This window comes from Paroedura picta, chromosome 1, assembly GCF_049243985.1.
Source record: "Paroedura picta isolate Pp20150507F chromosome 1, Ppicta_v3.0, whole genome shotgun sequence".
NCBI lineage: Eukaryota > Metazoa > Chordata > Lepidosauria > Squamata > Gekkonidae > Paroedura > Paroedura picta.
The window spans coordinates 39782361-39803034 of record NC_135369.1 but is presented as its reverse complement, the minus strand read 5'-3'; the positions used below and the strand labels follow the sequence as shown (position 1 = coordinate 39803034).

At 43.4% G+C, this 20674-nt stretch overlaps 1 protein-coding gene across 38 annotated transcripts in view; it reads right to left on the bottom strand.

Moving 5' to 3' along the window:
* Positions 1-20674, bottom strand: part of NRXN1 (neurexin 1) — a 1166434-nt gene that overhangs the window by 655331 nt on the left and 490429 nt on the right. For all 38 annotated transcript variants that reach the window (XM_077334531.1, XM_077334465.1, XM_077334492.1 and 35 more), the window contains one exon: positions 427-865. In XM_077334531.1, coding sequence (XP_077190646.1) covers positions 427-865 — 439 coding nt within the window. The remainder of the gene's footprint in view (positions 1-426; positions 866-20674) is intronic.

The window sequence follows — 20674 nt, the reverse complement described above, 5'->3', positions numbered from 1 at the left end:
TTTAAGTGCTTGGGGATTCTTTCTCTTTGCTCAGTAACTTTTATAGCAACCCCAAATGTTCCACTCCTGCTGTTTATAGAATGAAGCTGAAAGGCTATAATGAACGTATCTGCACTAGGGTGGCCAGATGCCTGCTGGGGGCAGAAAATCTCCCACCCCCACCCGGGCCAGCAGCTGTGGTTTGCTGGCTCTCCAACAGCCAGTGGGAGATTTTGAAATTGCTGTCAGTGATAGCACAATGCTGCATTTGGGAAAAGCCTGGAAGGGACACCAATCTTCTCTAGGAATTCCCTGAAACCATGGTATTTTCAGCAGTCCCTAGAGAAATGGGTAATTATGGGGAATTACATAACTTATGGGGAAAACTTGGAATTAATGTCATGCCATAAAGAAGAACAGAGTGATTTTGTCCCTCCCCAAACTTACCAGACCGTCCATCCCTTTGAAAGTCAACATGGTACCATTCTCCATCATTCACCTTCTTCACCAATGCTTTTATTTTAATTGTACCAGATCCCATGTCCAACAGCAGGTAGAGGTGGCCATCAAGCATTTCAATAGCAAAGAAGTCAACCTTGACCATTTGTGGATGTTTGGCATCTTTTTGATGTCGTGGTTTGCCATGGCTGAAAAGGATTAACCCGTTTGGCTCAGTAGTGCGGAAGTCAAATGATATTGAACCTGTCTTCTTGGCATTCCACTTTGGCAAAGAGATAAAAGACTCTGGTGTTTCAAAAGTGATTGGGTCCAAGGTCGCTACATCCTCACATTTAAATGCTACAATTCCATGGATCTTCATCTTAGGATCTCCTTGCTTGGCAAGCCGAGATAGTTCTAGCCTCACGTCATTATTTTTATATACAACCTGTAGATTAAAAAAAAAACATCACACAGTGATTATTACAATGAATTAAGAACCCCAACAAGGCTGACAATAGATACACTTATATGATAAAACAGTATCAGAATCAGGAGAGGGAAGGTGGCATGGTACAACCCTATGGGACTGTAGGTGGAAACTAAGCCTATATGCCAACATCCAGCTCTTGTCTAAGGAAGGAAGGAACTAGAGGAAGATAAAGCATACAAGCACAAAGGTATTTTAATCACAGTGAGCTGGAGAAGTTCATGAGTGATCTCTGATGCAATGTGGGCTTCTGAGCTCAAGCAATTAGGAAACTCTACTCTTTCTATGCTTCAGTCTGTCTATAGACAATTACAGACCAGACCATGTGTGACAAATGCTCACATGGTAATATTTCTGCAATTGACTCCTAGATAGCATTGCCCCTGCACCAGGAACGAAGATGACAGATTCTCTTGCACTGGCTATACTAGGTATAGCTACGTATAAGTAATTTGTAAAATTCAAACACTTTACTTCTATATTATACAGGTTACCATCTCTAATATGCGTCCTCAAAGAACCACCAGATTTTAAGCAACTTCATCCTGCCTGAAATCTCACTGTGGCACTACTGCTGTGCTCCATTTTCTCTTGACTGTGGAATCTCATCACTTCCCTATCCTTCCTCTCCACATGGGTGAGTATTGGTATTACAACCCAAGGCATCAAAGATCTGGTCAGCCATGACTGGATGCATAAGGGGACTTCTCCTTGTCCTGCATTCTAATTCCTTAAGCAAATGAAAACCAGTGCCTCAGATGAGGTTGACACGATGCCAAAAGACCAGGTTTATTTATTACATCCTCATGGTCCCTGTCAACATGAAGCAGCTGAAAAGACCCTTCCCACTACTTCTTGGCTTCCCAAAATTCCTGTTTATTTCCAAATCAAATAACTAGCCCCACATTGACTATATGGAAAGCTGGTGATCTGAAGAAGTGGATGCCTCCCAATATGGTTTGTAAATAGGGATGGGAATGAACCAGGAAAATGTAGATCATGTTGGCTTGTAGTTCATGGCAAAAAGGGCTGAACCACAAACCAAGAAGTTTGTTCATGAACAAGAGGCTTGCTTGTGAACCAAACTGATTTGTGACCCCCACAAATCCCACTTGGAAGGGACCATAGTCTCTTTAAAAAGGATTTGCAGAAAGCTCTAAATCAGCTGAGTGGTGGGGAATGGCCTACACAGCTATTTTGGGCTTTCTTAGGCAATGCCTTAAAAAAGATTACAGAAGAGCCCCTGACAAATAGCTGAGCTATAGGGAGACTCTCCCCGCTGATCAGCTGTTTACCTCTCTTGTGCAGACCCATTCAAATAACTGTGCAAGTAAGCAAGCAGAACAGCTGAGCAACACAAAATTCAGTTCACAAACTGTGAACAGGGCAAAATTCATGATGAATTTTGCTTTGTGGTCCAGTTCATGCTCATTCCGACTTGTAAATGAAGCCCTGTTCCTCCCCTGATTAGTTGAACATGAGACTCCTACATGAGGCACACTCCATGTAAGATAGATATTTTATGTTGCTAGATCAAAATGTTTCTCCAGTGGAGAATTTTCATAGCAAAAAGAGAAATTATGGCATTCTTTCCATGCTGCCTGATTCTTTTAAATATATTCTGATAAGATTTAGTACAGTTGAAGTAATGGGAAAGAGATACAGAAGGGCTTAAGGTTAGGCATAGGTCTGAATCTCTCCACCTGTCCATTTTACCACTTGACAAATCTTTATTCTTCATCTGCTTGTATCACGTGCATGAATTACATTAAAATGACCTGCAAAAATACCATTTAAAAATTTAGCAAGTATAATCTGGGAAAGATCAAGCTATTGTTTTCAAATTAGTATGCATGGCCAAACTGCTTGCTTAAGAGATTTCTGTGTACATCTCTTTTGCTGATTTACATTTCTTACTTCTTTAAACTAGCGATCCCCAACCTGTGGGCTGCGGACCACATGTGGTCCTTCGACTAATTGGAGGTGGGCCCTGAAGGACGCCTTCTCCCCCCCCCCCGCCCCGGCCCTTTACTTCATCCCCCCCCCCGGCCCTTTACAACACATTTCGGGTGTCATTGTCTCCCATCACTCCCAGATGGGACTATCTCCTTGCAGAGAAACAAGCTCAGGGTTCCCATTGATTTGTCATTGTCATGAGTTAAAATTTCCATGAAAATAAAATGTTCCTTATGTTCATTGTTGTGGCATGTCTGTATCTTATTTTGAAGGGATGTTTAAACATTACCATAGCGATCAGAGAGCGTTAGGGCAGTGGTTGAGAGTAGAGGAGTAAACTACCCCCCCTACCGGGCCTCAGTAAAAGGCGTTGAGTGGTCCCCGGTGAGTGGTCCCCAGCATTGAGTGGTCCCTGGTGATAAAAAGGTTGGGGACCACTGTTTTAAACCATTTATTGCTTTTCTCAGGCTCTGCACTTGCCCAGGTCAAGCATAGCAAGATCAGACTCTATATCACACTTTCTCAGCCAGGGATTCGTGAAAACCTGGTGTTTCGTGATGGCCCTGGAAGGATTTCGCAAATGGATTGGGGTTAATTAATGTATATGTTAAAAAAAACTGTTAAAATTATTTGTGACATGACCATATATAGTCAATGTCAACCCACCCACTGCTCCCCAAATGGCCAATGATGGGCTTGGAGGTGGTGAGAAAGGGAGGGGCCCAGGTGGGCATGTATACAGCTCTGTTTTCCAACCATATTCTGCACGATTGCACCACTTCTGAGGGTTCTTGGAGCCTGAAGAATGTTTCAGGGGGTTCCCAATGGTAAAAAGAAGTTGAGAAAGGCCGCTCTATATGCTAACTTGATTTTTGTTTGTTGAGCTTGAAGGTGGAACTAACAGCAACCGTGTCAGGTATGAAGCCAGGCCACTGGGATGCCAGCAGAACTCGTAAAGAGGGAGAAATGGCATACAGACAGAAAAGTCAAGGGATGTTATCTGGATTGTTCTGATAAAACTGAAAAGTAGTATTTGATTTAATCAGTATTCCTGCTGTAGTACATGCCTCCAGAGTTTTGCAAGAAGGAAAAATAATAATACTAATCCTACATAGGTTGCCAAGCCAGCACACAGAAAAATCTCAAAACCAAAAGTCATATAATACCTTTTACTAAGAACAACCCCAGCCATCACAAAATGTTGTGCAAGGATTTGTGTTCTCCTGAATGCCTTGTTAAGTGGGATGTTAAAAGAACAAAGTGAAATAACGGGGTAGGTGAGAGATCTTTCAACCCATGATGCTAATGCCTCTGATCTGTTCCTTGTGCAGGAAGTGTCGCTGGTTAAATTAGGTTAGGTGGTGCTCAGAGGAGCTGGCTTCAAGTTGTCCTCGGCCTTCTGGGAAATTACAAGGACACCTGGCAATCTCTGTCTCTGTCTGAGAATAAGGCAGCAGCCCCTTCCCACAGGCTAAGCTGCAACATAAAGCCAGCACTGCCTTGAGTCATTTAACTTCACTAAGCCTGCAGCAGACCTGAGGCCTTAAACAACATGGCCTCAAAACATGTCTGCCCCTCTGTTAACATCCAGCCTGATGAAGTGTTCAAGAGAACCTGAGTTTGCACAATAAATGATGAAGTTTGGATTTTCCCTAACAACAACAAAAGTACACCACAATGGCTGTACATAGACAGTTCTCAAGCTATGAAAACACTGCAACAATATCAGCAACTAATGGTGTGGCGTTTTTATTGAACATGTTACAATCGAACCCTCCTCTGATATTTGTGTATGTTGCTTTGGACTCATGGGGTAAAGTCCCAGCTGGATAGTTTTGTTTGTTATTAGAACTGGAGGCTCTATTGTCCTGAAACCCATTACACCCATCCCTGTATATGAATGTTGTTTTGAATGTCCAGGCCCTGTGAGCCTGTGAACAGCAGGAACAGAAGTACTTCATTCCAGATCTGCAAGCAAAAGGGAACATCACAAACTTATTTTGATGCTATATTCTTTTTTTTGTTGCGAGGGGAAGGATTCTTAGACATGATATAGCAAAATTATCAAATTCTAAAGATTATAGGCATCACAGATGTTAGCAGTTGAGGTTTATGAGAGGAAGCTTTTAGAATGCTGAAATAAGGCAGAATGCAAAACTGGCCTCTGAACTCAAGTCCCTAAGAATATTTGCTATCTTTTTTTTTTAAGAACATAATTCAAGTTGCTAGTCCTTATTGTCCAGGGTACCATCAATGGCTGGTATATTAGGCATAAATTGTCCACAGTCTAGCATAGCATTCCAGCTGATCAGAGATGTGTATTCTATCTACTTCCATCAGGAATTGAAGGCTGCTCCAGAGTAGCTGGACCGGGAGGCAGTAGAAGGTGATTCTCTTTTGCAACTTTAAGCTTCAGAGAGCCAGTGTGGTATAGTAGTTAAGAGCAGTAGATTCTAATAAATAAGATTTCCAGTAGCTGGGATAGGGTTTGAAGCCTTTGTCTATCCCTATGATTAGCCCTATCCTGGATAGCCCGTGCTAGTCTGATCTCAACAGATGTCAAAAAATGAACAAGGTCAGTCCCGGTAAGTATTTGCATGGGAGACCACCAAGAAATATCAGTGTAGTGATGGAGAGGCTGGCAATGGCAAACCATCTCTGAACATCTCTTATCTTGAAAACCCTATGGGGCTGATATATGTTGGCAGTGATTTGATGTTTTAAAAAAACTAACCCAAAATAAATTATGGTTAAAACTGCAGAAAGAATCATCACATTTAGCTTCTCTTGGCACAAAATTCAGATGAGGTGCAGTATGGCAACAATTACTTTTGGTACACACATTGATCATTTCCTGAACCATTGAAGGTATTATTTGTATCTCACTTTTCACCCACTCAACAGGACCCTGTAGCATGGTCTACAACAATTTCATTTGCTGCAGGATCCTAGATTTGTTCCTACATATGTATGAAAGTAACATGCAGAACTGAGAAAAAGACCAAGCACAACCACTATACTTGTGAAAGTCCAAGTCCAGTTAAAAATTCTGGATTTCACAGCTGAGCCAGAGAATGGTGCCTCCTAAATTTATGTAGATTTCCTAAGTATGAAAACATAGGATTGATTGGAGATCAACAGAAACATCAACAGCCAATCTTCTCTCTCTTTTTCTGCCAGCTCTGTCAAAGGGAAGATTTCCAATGTATAAACAAGTAATTTGGTTCCAAAGAAAATCTACACAATCTATGAGTGAAAATGGTATGGGAAGGCAACAAAGCAAGAAGAACAATATCAGTATGATTGCAAAGGGCAGAAGGAGGTCCAGCAAATCAAAAGTGTTTGTGTAGGGAATCACAACAGGCTTATTCGAGAAGTCTGAGAGATCCACTGGACAGGTTTCATCCAACAGTGGCAACTTGCAAGAATGGAAAATGGTAGGATAGTTATACTCACTCAGTGGCTTGGCAGGGATTCCTTGACATGCTACTTAAGGCTTTTCTTAGCACCATGTCCCTATATGACAACAGTGCTTGTGGTTGGCAGGTGGCTCTCACCTTGGAGCAGCTGCTACTAGAGAAGTGGCTAAGTTGTGCACCACATGACATGCCAAGGATGGAAATAAATGCACTTGATGGCAACTCCATGAACTGGGGAGTGAGTTCCATTCTGGTAGAATAGACTGAGCCCCATGCTTGAAGTAAACTGTGATGTCAAGCAGAAACTGACTCATGTCAACCCCATAAAGTTCCACCTTGTGGGGTTCTCGAGGCAAGAGTTGAGTAGAGGTGGTTTTGCCATTGTCTTCCTCCTCATACCAACCCATCTTCCTTGGTGGTCTTCCATCCAAGTACCAACTGTGCTTAGGTTCTGATTTCTGATGAGAGTTGGCTAGTCTGAGCTACTTGGGCTGTTACCACTGTGGTAGGGTTAATTGAGCATATGATTATGTTCTGGATAATCCCCCAAATCTTCTCATATCTGCTACTTCTAAGATACCAAAGCTGGAAGTTCAGACTTATCCGTCAGCAGAGCTGCTACACTGTCTTTTCTTATTCTATTTTTTTTAAGTTGAAATGTGAGCTAATTTGCTCTCTGTGGAGTATGCTTGTGCTTCCTGCTGAGATAAGCGATGAGGAAATTAACCCAGGAAGAGTTTCTGTGCCACTGTGTTTGGTTCATGTACTTCCAAAAGGGTTCTTTTGAAATGTCATATGTGCTGATTCAGCTGTAGCTCCAGGAGAGTCTATTGCAATTCCCCAGCTGAATACTGCCACAACAAATGGAAGAACAGAGTCTACTGTAATCTGTGGGAGAGGAAGGAACCACTTAAAAATATAGCCAGAAACCAAGCATCAATTTAGCTTTTCTCCTTACTAATGAGTCACATAAGTTTGGCTAGGGGTATAGATTGCATGTAGATACCCCCAGGCTCAGTCTCCGGCATTTCTATTTAAATACCACATTGATCAGGACTAAGGAAACCTCAGTCCCTGCCCCTGGAGAGCCACTGCCAATCAGAATAGATAGTCTGAGGCTAGATACGGAACACAAGAAGACCTCTGCTGGATCAGATCAGCAGTATATGAAGTTCAGTATCCTGTTTTACACACTAGCCAACTGGTTGCCCTGGAAGCCAACAACAGGGCCGAGAAGGCCAAGGCTTCCCAGCACTGGTATTCAGAAGTTTGCTGCCCTTGAATGTGGAGGTTCCTTTTAGTCACTGGGGCAAACAGCCTGCTGATGGATCTATCCTTCATGAATCCCCTTTAAAGGATGTATGTGTGTGTCTGTGTAAAAGACACGGGAAGTGGAAAGGCAGGATCATACCTATAAAATATCTCAAGGGTGCTTTGCATATCTACAATGCCAAGAAACCCTGGGGAACCTGCTATTGAAGACCTTTCTTATTATGTTACAGCAGGCCTGATAGGGCAGTCAATAAATATGCAAACATATAAACAAATGTATTTGATTGCCCTCTATATATGCCCATGGGGAGGCGGCGGAGGCCTCTGAGGCCCACAGGGAGGCGGCAGAGTCGTTCAGGGGGGGGGGCAGCTCCTTATGGACGGGTTTTGAAGCCTAGTATATATATATTATAATGGCGGTTGGACTTTGCTCTGCAGGTATGAATCTGCTGAAGGTCCCAGGGCCTCGGGAAGCATGCCTGACCTCGACCAGGGCCAGGGCCTTTTCAGTCCTGGGCCCTACCTGGTGGAATGAGCTCCCAGACCAGCTGTGGGCCCTGTAGTTCTGCCTGCAAAACAGAGCTCTTCTTCCAGGTGTCTGGTTGAGGCCGAGTAGGAACTCTGGGGTATTAGATTTGGTCCTCCCCCCCCCCCACGGTTCCTGCTCTGTTGGATTGTGCTGGGGGCCTGTTTCCATCTCTCAGCCACTATATGCATGTAAAGATTGATGCCTGGAATATATGGGGAGCAATTTTTAAAATGCCTCCATCTTGTATGTGTTTTGTATTTGGATTTTATAGTGTTTTACTGTTTTGGGGTGATTTTATTGATACTGTTGTAAACCGCCGCAAGCCAGTTTCTGGGAGCAGCGGTATAGAAATACAATAATAAATAAATAAATTGTTGTTATTATTATTATTGAATTGATATACCCCCTCCTGTATCATGATTAAAAATAAACCCTGGACAAAATTATATTTAGAACTTTATCTGAATCACATTGCACGTTGACTCTTAAACGGAGCTGTAGCATCGTACAGCTAGAAATGTACTGATGTCCTTCACTGACAGACTTTGAACCTAAAAATCGATAGTTTCACAGTAATCCATAAAAGCAATCTCTCTTTTGAATGACAGACAGAACAAGCACTTGTCAGAGGGAAATATTTCTCATTTCATTCCATGTTCCAAAAATCTTGTATACAAGATAGCACACAGGAAAATATGGACACGATACACATGGAGGAAGCATTTTCAAGGTGTTGAAGGAAGGATTACTTCTGAGGACAGTTTGGTAACTTCTGTGCCACTAGCCCAGAGTCCCATTCACACTTCCAGTTCCCTTCCCAAGGCTACAGTACCTGAGCCCCATTCACAAATTATAGTGAAAGTACAATTTGTATATAAGTTTTCACTTGATTTACTTCATATGTGCACTGAATAATTGTCATCTGACATTCAATACATGCAGCACTGAACGTGCGATTGAAATCACAGACTTATACACATACTGAACTCCAGTTTCATTTGTATAATGAACACACGTGGCGCTTACAAACAGATGTACACATGTGCAGACAGGACTTATTTGCATTGATTGTAAAATGGGAACAGACTAGTATAATCTTATGTAGAGATACTCCAGTCTAAACCAGTTAATTTACATGGGCTTAAACTGGAATAACTCTACACAGAACTACACTATCATCTCCAGATTAAATCTACTACTACACTTCTTTTTTAGTATATACACTCTTTGAATAGTTGAAGTGGAACAAAAAAACTCCTAGTCTTTCATACGTTTAATTTATGTGTTCATTTCAAGGCTTTGAGCCAGCTCGCTATACTGGCAATCTGGCTGGGTGAGTCTGATTCCCCACTCCTCCACATACAGCCATCTGGGTGACCTGGGCCTCTTCTGCATGATGGAAAAGCTGATGAAAACTCACTAAATACATCATGGTTTTTTAAATCTCTGCACAGGAGAGTGAATTTACTCCACAAAACTGAATTTACTCCACAAAACTGAATTTGCTCTGTATGGTGAACTGCCTCTTCGGTGCTTTAAGTATCTTTTAAGCGTTGTTTCTGCCTGTCTCAGGCTCTCTATTTGTCATGCAAAGAAGCTCCTTGGCTAATCACAGTCCTGTTCTAGCTGTTCTCATAGACCAGTTCTCTATGGGTTCTCTCAGAACTACCTACCTCACAGAGTGTCTGTTGTGGGAAGAAGGAAGGAAAGTGATTGTAAGTCACTTTCAGATTCCTTTGGGTAGTGAAAAATGGGGTATAAAAACCAACTTTTATTCTTCTGAATGACTTGAACAATCTTCACTAGGGTTTCCTGACCTGGCAATCAGCAGAAGACTGGGGGCAGGGGACAGGAGGGGGTGGTTTTTGGCACTTCCCAGGGAAACCTGGAAGCAACATCACACCTCTCTAGAAGAAGAAGAAGAGTTGGTTCTTCTATGCCGCTTGGAGATATCTCCCAGAGAGCATGGCTGATGGCAACCGCAAAGATGTTAGGGCCACACTAAGATTGCGTGTTGTTATATATATGCTATACATCCTTAGAAGTCTCAAGAAAATAATGTTCCAGATTGAATAAGAGAATGACCCAAAAAATAAACTTGTACCCTCATCTCGTTTTTCAACACCATGACCCTGAGCTTGCTTTTTAACCCTAACATAACACTCTAGGACTGTGTCCATTACTGAGCTGGGGCACCTCTGCCTTATCTGAATTAAACATCAGATTATTGGCTCTCATCCAGTCTACTTTTATGTCAGGCAACAGTCCAGAACATTCAGTAGGGAGAAAAATGGAAAAGGTTGTCATTCTGGCACTGACTTCATAACTACTACCCAAACTGGTCAGGTTTCATAACTTTCTAGCAGTGTCCTGAAGTGGGCTTCCCTCTAATACCCTAATATTCCTAGCATTTCTGATAGTATGCTAAGACTGCCAGGCACTGACATTACCAGGAACAATTGGAGTTGGTTCTCATATGCTGCTTTTTTCTACCCAAAGGAGTCTCAAAGTGGCTTACAGTCACCTTCCCTTTACTGTCCCCACAACAGACACCCTGTGAGGTGGGTGAGGCTGAGAGAGAGCCCAGATATTACAGCTTGGTCAGAACAGCTTTATCAATGCTGTGGCAAGCTCAAGATCACCCATCTGGCTGCATGTGGGGGAGTGCAGAATTAAACCCAGCTTGCCAGATTAGAATTCCGCACTCCTAACCACTACACCAAACTGGCTCCAGGAATCACTGGGAATGCTATGGTAAAGCTATAAATTTTCCCTAAAAGTAATGTCACAGTATAGTTAAAGGCATTTTTCCCAATGTTCTTTTCTCCTTTGAATCCCTGAAATGTCATTAGGCAACACTCAGTGGGTGCTGGACGACTCACACACACAGTGGGCATATGACAACCCTGATTTGCACTGAGCTCTCATTCAAAAGTTACTAGTATGGACTACAATTAAGAAATGAGAAGAGGGCACACTTTATTAAGGACCAAAGTGCTTGTTCTGAACTGTAAAAACTTGGTGTAATCTGTTCTGGTCACTTCAGACATTAAAAAAGGGGGGGGGTCCCCTCTTTCATAACTCATGAGATTGTGTGTAAAGGGTGGGATCATATGCACAAGTGAGGTTGCTACAAGTTTCCCCTACGTCCTTGTGGATCTTGGGATTAAAATACCTTCAGTGTGCAAAAGAAGCCAGGTGCCTACTTATAGGCACTGTAGAATGCACACACACACACACACACACACACACCCCTCTCCATGGAACAGCGAAACCAATAGCAAAGTCGAGGGCACAGCCAAGGCTCGGTTTCACTTTCCAGAGGGAGGGGGAAGATATTTCTGTCTGTGAGTGTGAGACAGGGGGTGGGCAGAGACAAGAATCACAGCAAGCTACAAAAGAAGATAGATGCTGGGGGTTGAATGCACATGCCAAGCAGATGTTTTGCCACAGAGCCATGACTCCTGCTGCTAAAAATACTGGGCACAGCAGTGGAAAATGGGAGGGGGGGCATACTATACAGCTCCATTCCAAAATATGGATAACATGGTACAGAATTTGGCATCCAACAACATCTACTTGGGAGGAAGTTTGTAGCCGTGTTGGTCTAAAGCAGCGGAACAAATTTACATTTACATTTCACTGTATCTGAGGAAGTGTGAGTGCACATGAAACCTCATACCTTGAGTAAAACTTTGTTAGTCTTAAAGGGGCCACTGGACTCTAAATCCATTCTACTTGGGAGGAAATCAGAAGCATACCTATACAGATCTCCACTTGTCTAAGGTGAACGTAACATCTGAATAAATAAAGGGGGATAATATTTATAGCCATATTTCAAACAACATCTCTAAGTGGAAAATCCCAGCACAGAATAGGAGGCTGTGATAAGACACCCAACTAATGTTGTTAAAGTTACAGTGAACTATTAACTAGAGGCAGTAAAGCTCCTATGTTTATTGTTTCTATAACAAATGCAATATGCATCTATCCAGCCTTCATCTTCCATAATGCCCAAGGGTATAAATGCATCATACAGTTTTTTAAAAGGCTTCTTTCCCAAGCTGACAGAGCCACTAATGCAAACAGCTAAGATATATACATGTTTTTAGTCAGGGCAGTTTTTATGAGAAGAAGAACATCTTTGCCTGAACATTGTGAGAAATGAATACAGGCAGAGAACATTCTTCTGAATTCAACCACAGTTATGGTTGTGTCCTAAGGGGGGACATGAACTGCCCAATTTCTTCTGTTACTGCTTTGAATAGAAATCTTATCGCTTCTTGTCCAGGGCTGGTTCCAGGTTGGGGGATGAGATTTGCCTCCTCTGCCTATCACCAGCCCTCTCATTGGCATCTCCCTTCTAGACCACCACCTAAGTGTTCTTCCTCTTCCTGCAAGCCCTTCCACACATGCTTCCTCTGATGCTACAACCGCTCTGCATCACCTGTACAGCTTCACCACTGATGGTGGACAATGCATGCAGCAGGGATGAAGAAGAAGAAGAGTTGGTTCTTATATGCCGCTTTTCCCTACATGAAGGAGGCTCAAAGCGGCTTACAGTCGCCTTCCCTTTCCTCTCCCCACAACAGACACCCTGTGGGATGGGTGAGGCTGAGAGAGCCCTGATATCACTGCCCAGTCAGAACAGTTTTCTCAGTGCTGTGGCGAGCCCAAGGTCACCCAGCTGGCTGCATGTGGGGGAGTGCAGATTCGAACCTGGCACTCCTAACCACTACACCAAACTGGCTCTCAAACTGGATCATAGGTGATAGAGTCCCAAGCAGATTGTTTTTTTTGGTGGGGAGACACAGGCAAGTGGCAGGCTAGAACACGTGGCCACAGTGATCCTGCAACAGTCACTTCCAGGTCAGGCTCCTGTAATTCGCTCTACGTGGGCCTGCCCTTGGCTTTGATCCGGAAATTACAGCTGGTACAAAATGTGGCTGCCAGGGTCCTTATTAGAACACCATAGAGGGCCCATATTCAGCCAGTGCTTCATCATCTGCACTGTTTACCAGTCTATTCCAGATCAAGTACAACTTTTAAGGGTATACGCGGCCTGGGTCTTATCTGCAGGATTGCTTATCTGCTTATGCCCCCGCAGGGCATTACGCCTGTGGGTATGAATCTGCTGGTTGTCCTGGGCCCCTGGGACATTCGCCTGGCCTCGACCCGGGCCAGGGCTTTTTGGTCCTGGTCCCAACCTAGTAGAATGAGCTCCCGGAAGAGCTGAGGGCTCAGTTGGAGTTGTCAGCTTTCCACAGGGCCTGCAAGACGTAGTTTTTCCACCAGGCATATGGTTGAGGCCAGGGCGGCATTTCCGGTGGTACCATCTGAGATCTCCATCTGAGACCAACAGAGATCAGCTAGGATCCTCGCTCCTACTTCCCAGACCTACATGCTGAATGGAGGGGGGGAATTTGACGTTTTATGGTTTGCCATCTTGTTTAGTGTGCTTATATTGTTTTCAAGAGTATTGTTGGGGATTTTATGGTATTCTATTCATTCTTGTAAACTGCCACAAGACATTTGTGAGCAGCGGTATGTAAATATAATGATAAATAAAAATAAATAAAATAAGGGTAGGCACATGGTCTCAGAGGCAGTGGGCCCTGCCAGAAACCCATCTCAGAGCATGCTGGTGCCAGCTCTGTTCTCACCAGCCACATCGCTGCATGAGTGTTAGAAACCCTCTATTACTATTTATGTTACAAACGCGTGTATTTTTATACCATTTTCATTGTTACAGTTTTCTCCCTAGGAACTCAAGGACTTGTGGTTTGATGACATTGAAACACATTCTCTGCTAAACATAAATTAGCTTCTTTCTTGGGACTACAGTTTCCACAAAAAATGCAAGTACTGTTAACTTGTTTAAGGCTGTAGGAATAGCTATTACTTTCATCCACAATTTTGGTTTGGTAGATTACAATCTACAAATGCATCCTAGGATTGCTGCTTATACCATTTAAAAACAACCTTAGAGTTGTAAAAGCAGTGCCGAGGAAGCGAAGGGCAGATTCTTTTGCTACGAGTTTAGTCACTGTGAGACACTGTTATTTCAAACCTGGTCAGGGTATAAGACTAGGATCTAGGAGATCCAGGTTCAAATCCCTACTCTGCCATGGAAGCTTGCTGGGTCACACCCTCTAACCTACCTTACAGGGTTGTTGTGAGGCTAAAACAGAGGAGATGAGAATGACGTAAGCCGCTTTGTATCCTCATGGGAGTGAAAGGTGGCGTATAAAGGTTTTTGGTTTTTTTTTTTTAATTGAGGTTTAAAGTAAAACTATACATTACGGCAATCATGGGCCCAATTTTAGATGAATATTTAAGTGTCAAACATTTTCCACAAGAGCCCATAGTACAGTAGCACCAAACAATCTTGTTCCCATCTCCTGTGCCAAAGCAGCTTGTAGTTTGTTCCTTATTGATATGCCATTTTGTAGAAGACCTCAGCATTCAGCCTTAGCTCTTGAACTCAACAGGGTTTGCTTATGAGTAGACAAGCAGAGGACTGCAAATGCCATGGGTGAAAAGGCTAATTTACAAAGATCATTCACATGAGTGCTTCCAATTCTGGGACAGCCAGGGTCATGCAAAATGGTGACATGGAATTGCTTTGCTTTCAGTCCATGAATGGAAGCAACCTATCAAAAGAGCAAAAAGTGCCGGATGTTGTTAAAACAGGATTTTGGCTTTATTTTCTGCAAATGATTAGATTAGGGAAGACCTCAGGCTAGGCTGGTAAAGCTGATGGCAAAGGCTTGTTTGTGTGAATGACACTCGTTTCCCAATCAATATGGCAGAAATCACACACTAATTATGAACTGCTATTATTGGAAGAACAAAGTGATAGCAGGCTAACACAGACTAATGGTTCCAGTAGGGACTTAATAGTGAAGACTGTGGGCCAATTCACACATCCATTTGGCCTGTATTAGCCATCGGAAAGTCTTACACCTTGAGTCCCTGCCAGTGCCACGTGGTCAAGCGCTGACACTGAAACACAAATCATCCTGCCTTCTAAATGCCACTATAAATATGTTTTCAAGCATTTTTTTAGAGGCGTGAGCAGCCTTGGGATCCAAGCAGGGCTCACTGGGTGGAATACAAATAGCTGAACATTTCCCAGCATTTTTATTGCGCCCGTGGCTGCAATTAAGCATAAATAACTGGCAACACCAAGGGACCTACTTGTGCAGGAGTCTAGAGGAGCAACCAGGTTAGCTAAATTAAGACAAAAGACATTTATTGTGGCATCAGCTTTTGTGGTCCAGAGCTTAATTCAACAGATACGGATCTCTTTTGAGGGTGGGAAGGAAATCTATAAACAGTTGGGCCAAAAGGCTGCAAACTGAACAGGACAGTAGACATCTAGTCACTTTGCTACATACATTTCAAATGTATATATGCTACAATACGATAACATTTATTGTATATACCCAAGGGTCATTACAAAACATAATTAAAAACAAGATGGTACAAATACAAATAAAACAATATTTCTCCAATATTGTGTACATAACATTGTAAACGAGGGCTACTGAGTTACAATAAGAAAAATATGGTGTATCAAGGTGGGGACACCTGTAAAAAAGCTTTGGCTTGGATCTTCCTGGTGGCCAGAGTGAAAAGTGTCACCCTATATGAAATATAGGGGTCGACATCTGATAACAGATAGGTGACTTTGTCAAAATCAGAAGTGGGGTATGAGTTTGGTAGTAACTTGGCAAGGAATTTTCCCCCGGGTTTGGAGTACAGGGGCAAGCCAAAACAAAGTGGGGCAGGTCCTCCACAGATGAATTTCCACATGTACACAGGCGTTCGGCTGTGGGTATTTGGAGATATTGCCCAGATAGCATGGGCTGATGGTATCATTTCAAACCGCAAAGATGTTAGGGCCATTTTAAGATTGCGTGTTGTTATATATATATGCTATACATCAGTGGTCCCCAACCTTTTTATCACTGGGGACCGGTCAACGCTTGACAATTTTACTGAGGCCTGGGGGGGGGTAGTCTTTTGCCGAGGGATGTCGCCGCTACCTGAGCCCCTGCTCCACTTGCTTTTCTGCCACGCCCCTGGCTTCCGGACGCCTGATGGGGGGTGCTGAACCAAAGGTGAGCCGGCGGCAGAGTGGCAGGAGAGCCCCTGAGGCAACAACTGGGGAGGAGGAGGAGCCGCCCGGTAGCGACTGATCCATGGACCGGTCCCGGTCCCCGGGGGTTGGGGACCACTGCTATACATCCTTAGAGGTCTCAAGAAAACAATGTTCCAGATTGAATAAGAGAAAGACCCCCAAAGTAAACTTATACCCTCTTCTTGTTCTTCAGTACCATGACCCTGAGCTTGCTTTTTAACCCTAACATCTAATGAATACCCCTTGAAGAAGAAGAAGAGTTGGTTCTTATATGCCGCTTTTCCCTACCCGAAGGAGACTCAAAGCGGTTTACAGTCGCCTTCCCTTTCCTCTCCTCACAACAGACATCCTGTGAGGTGGGTGAGGCTGAGAGAGTCCCTTACTGCTCTTTATCCCATCTTCTGACTGTGCTTTGGTGCACCTTGTTTGGGAATAAAAGAAACAGTTAAATCAGGTCATCACAGAGCATTTTTGCTGATGGAAGGGTATCTGTAGCAGCAAAGCACAATTTTCTGACCACCCCCCGCCATGCCATCCTGATGCAACTCAAAAAGCCCTCCAAATCCTGTCCATAGAGGTCCCAGTTGTAGTGTGATGGAGTCATTTTGGATTGCAGCAGGAAGTGGGAGAGGAAAGGTTGTTCTTTGCTGACAGTGAAAATGTTCTCTATTAGTGAAAATGCACTGCAGGGTCCAAGCCCATGAAAGGTTGAAAATCTGTAGTCTAAAAAAGGGGATAACCCCCAAAATAATAGAAGCAGTGCCTACCTGTAGCTTTAAAAAACAAATGCCCTCTCTGGCTGTTGCTAGGCAACTACAACAGTATTGCCAATTGAAGGCTTGGTTTCTCTCAGTAAGGGGATAGGGCCAGATCATCTTCAAGGGCTGTTTTGGCCTTTAAGAGAAGACTTGTAGCCAGGCCCAGTAGCAACTACTAGACAACTCACTGCCATGTGCCATCCATGTTTTATCTAGCTAAGCTCCTTAGCTCCTGGCTGATTGTGGGTTCTGAAGGTCAGGTTTGCCTTGCACAAACAGACACAATACATAAAAATATATTATCAATGGTGTTTGAAGTCTAGAGGATAGGCTGTTTTTTCAACAGCACACAAGCTTCACAGTTGACATATTTCCCTTAAAGGAATTCTCCCGACAGGATGAGTTGGCTTCTAGTCTTCCAGATGAATACGTTCCTGTAAAACTATTTTATTAGGCAATTTTGCCCCTGGCTTGGCCATCTGCTCAACTCTCAGCTTACTTTGGCTTGACCATCAGCTCAGTTTATATTCTGCAAAGAATAAATCCTACAAACTCAAGATTGGGACAATACCCACTAATTATTAGGCTTATCCTAAACATGACATTAGGAGCCCCCAAACAATGTATACAGGTTTCTCAAACATAGAAATCTCATTTTCTCTCATCCTTTCTCAAGCACCCTCTACACGCTCTCTAAATACAGGCTCCATCCCCTCTTCTGGGTGAGAGCCATCTTGGTGTTGTGGTTAAGACCAGTGGCCTCTAATCTAGAGAACTGGGTTTGATTTGATGGAGACAGCTGGGTGATCTTGGGCCAGTCGCAATTTTGTCAGATCTGTTTCAGCCTCACCTACCACACAGGACGTCTGTTGTGGGGAGAGGAAGGGCAGGCAATTTCAAACTGTTCTGATGCTCCTTTGACTAGTAAAAAGTGAAGTACAACCCCCCCTTCTTCTATTTCATCATGGGGGTTGTCTGCTACAATTCAACAGCAGCCAATACACACCGGCCTGCATGGTATACAGTTTCAGACTGGAATCCGAATCTCCAGTCTGCCTTGGAAGCTCATGGGGTGAACTTGAGCAAATCACACACACTGCACTGAATCTCCTCAGGTTTGTTGTGAGCATAAAATGGAGGAGAAGAGAATGAGTCAAACAGTTTTGAATTCCTATTATGATCAGGGCAGGGTATAAATAATAAATTGAGCATATAAATTTAAAAAACAGCTGAAGATGGGGGGAGCAGATAAAATATGGAGGGAAAGAAGGGGATATTATCCTTTTAGGTTCAGGAGGGCATGTTGGGGTTAAGAGCTGTATGTGTCTATATTATTCCCACCCTGTCTTCCATAGTTTATTACAAAAGAAAGAATAGTAAATAGAACCTTCACATCTCTGCCAAGTAACTGGACCTGACCTGATGGATGGCACTGCACAGGTTGCTCAGTCTTTCCCCAGGAATATGCTGGCAGCCTATGGGCAAGGAAGGAGGAAGAGCTGAAGATGGAGGGAAGGTACAGGTAGTTCACTGGTGGATGGGAAGGAGAGAAGGTGGCAAGATAAGGGGAGAAGCTATGAAACTTTCAAGGAAATGAAAGAAGAGATAGTGGAAGAATAGGAAAATATGATCCCCCTGTAAGGCATTGTGGATCACTCTATAAGCACTCTAGGTCAAATCAGCCAACACCATTTCTCTGGTTGTCTCCTACTCAGCACAGTCTGGCTCTTTTCAATCAAGTTGTGGCTACTGAGTTCCCCTGGCCATACCTTCCTCTGTTTTATAAAGTGCTTGTTTCTCTGGAACTCAACTCCAGCATCAGCTTCCCTGATTTGTTGTAATTGCCACATGTCAGGAGTTAGTACAAGATGAATCCTATCAACTCAGCTCAGATGCATGTTTCAAAGTTATAGCCATACCAGGGTGGAGTGGCTCTTTGGGGTGGGTGGTGGTTGTTTTTCTGCTGGCATCATGTGTCTTCACAGGCAGCACATTGTAAAAACTCAACAAATCTGAGAGCAGAGACCTGGAACTGATGAACTCTACAGCCAAATTGCTGGTAGTGAGAGGGAGCAGTAAGTGCCCCTGGATTGGGGAATTCCTGTGAGATTTGGAGGTAAAGAGTGAGGAGAGACTCTACTGCCATAGACTTAGGGTTACCAGCTCCAGGTTGGTAAACACCTGGAGATTTTTTTTTTGGGGGGGGGGGGTAGAGCCTAAGATGTGTAGGGTTTGGGGAGAGGAAAGTGTAATGCCATAGAGTTCACTTTACAAAACAGTCATTTTCTCCAGCTGGACTTATCTCTGTCACCTGGAGATCAGTTGCAATAGGGGGGAACTCCAGCCACCACTTGGAAGTTGGCAACCTTACATAGAGTACATATAGGCTAGATGTCAGGAAATATTTTTTCACAGTTAGAGTAGTTCAGCAGTGGAATAGGCTGCCTAAGGAGGTGGTGAACTCCCCCTCACTGGCAGTCTTCAAGCAAAGGTTGGATACACACTTTTCTTGGATGCTTTAGGATGCTTTGGGCTGATCCAGCGTTGAGCAGGGGATAGGACTAGATGGCCTTTGTGGCCCCTTCCAACTCTATGATTCTATTATTCTACTTAAAAGCAGCCATTTTGTGCAAGCAACTAATCTCTGTGGTCTGCAGATCAGTTATAATTCTGGGAGTTGGCTACCCAAGGGAGTGAGCACCATTTTTATATTTTGCCTGGCATGCCAAGGTCCTTGAGACAGGCTCACTTGGGCTTGTCTGAAAGTGTAATTCTTAGGGCTGTGAAAACAGCTGGGCTCCTGTGGGCTTTGTGCACTATCACTAAGATTTGGATTTTGCTCAGCCAATTTGTTCACCCTTGTCGACTGACAGGTGCTTTTGCAGGGCAGGGTGGGGGGGAGAGAAGAAAAGGAATGAAGCTTCTTCCGCTGCAGTTAACAAAGCCTCCATCACAAGCACGTTTTTGTTGCTTCTCTGTGCTGTCTGGCGCCTGCCTGGGCTGTCTGAACTGACATCTTAAGACGCTGAAGAATAGCTTGTTATTCCACTTCCTGTGGGGCAGCTGTGAAATGGCATATTCTTAAAACATATTACAGTAGTTAAATTTTGAAAATCAATGTTTTTAATAATGGCTTTGATAGTGGGGTTTGTTCAAATGTGTTTCACCCTGCTGTGGGCATGAGTGTTTTAATGAACCGTTAAAAAAAATCAGATTATTGTATTATGTCGGTTCTTTTGTAAGCCCTGCTGTTTAAGTTGCTAGACTTGTAGATATGTTCTGTAGTTGCTATGTTTGCTGTTTTAAATGAATGGGGGAAAGAAAGAGAGCAACTATGCATTGGTAGCACACACTAAATATATTTGAATTTCCCATGGCAAAGAGTCTTAGGATTTTGCTGGCAGCATTGAAACCAGAGCACTGAGAAACCAGTCGTTGCCACACAGGCACAATGGGGTTTCCTGAGTAGAACTGAAACCTCAGCCAAGAAAATTAGCCAGAAAATAGAAGTGACAAGGAGAAAACACACTCCTACTCACAGAGGGAATCAAATGGGACTAACTGAGCTGTGCTTCCAAATATCACAGGGAATTCAGAGAGCAATGCCTCAAAATGAAATGTTAGTCTGTGTGTGTATGTGTCTGTGTATAAGGACAAGGCTTCATTTTTGGAGCTTCTTTTGAGCTT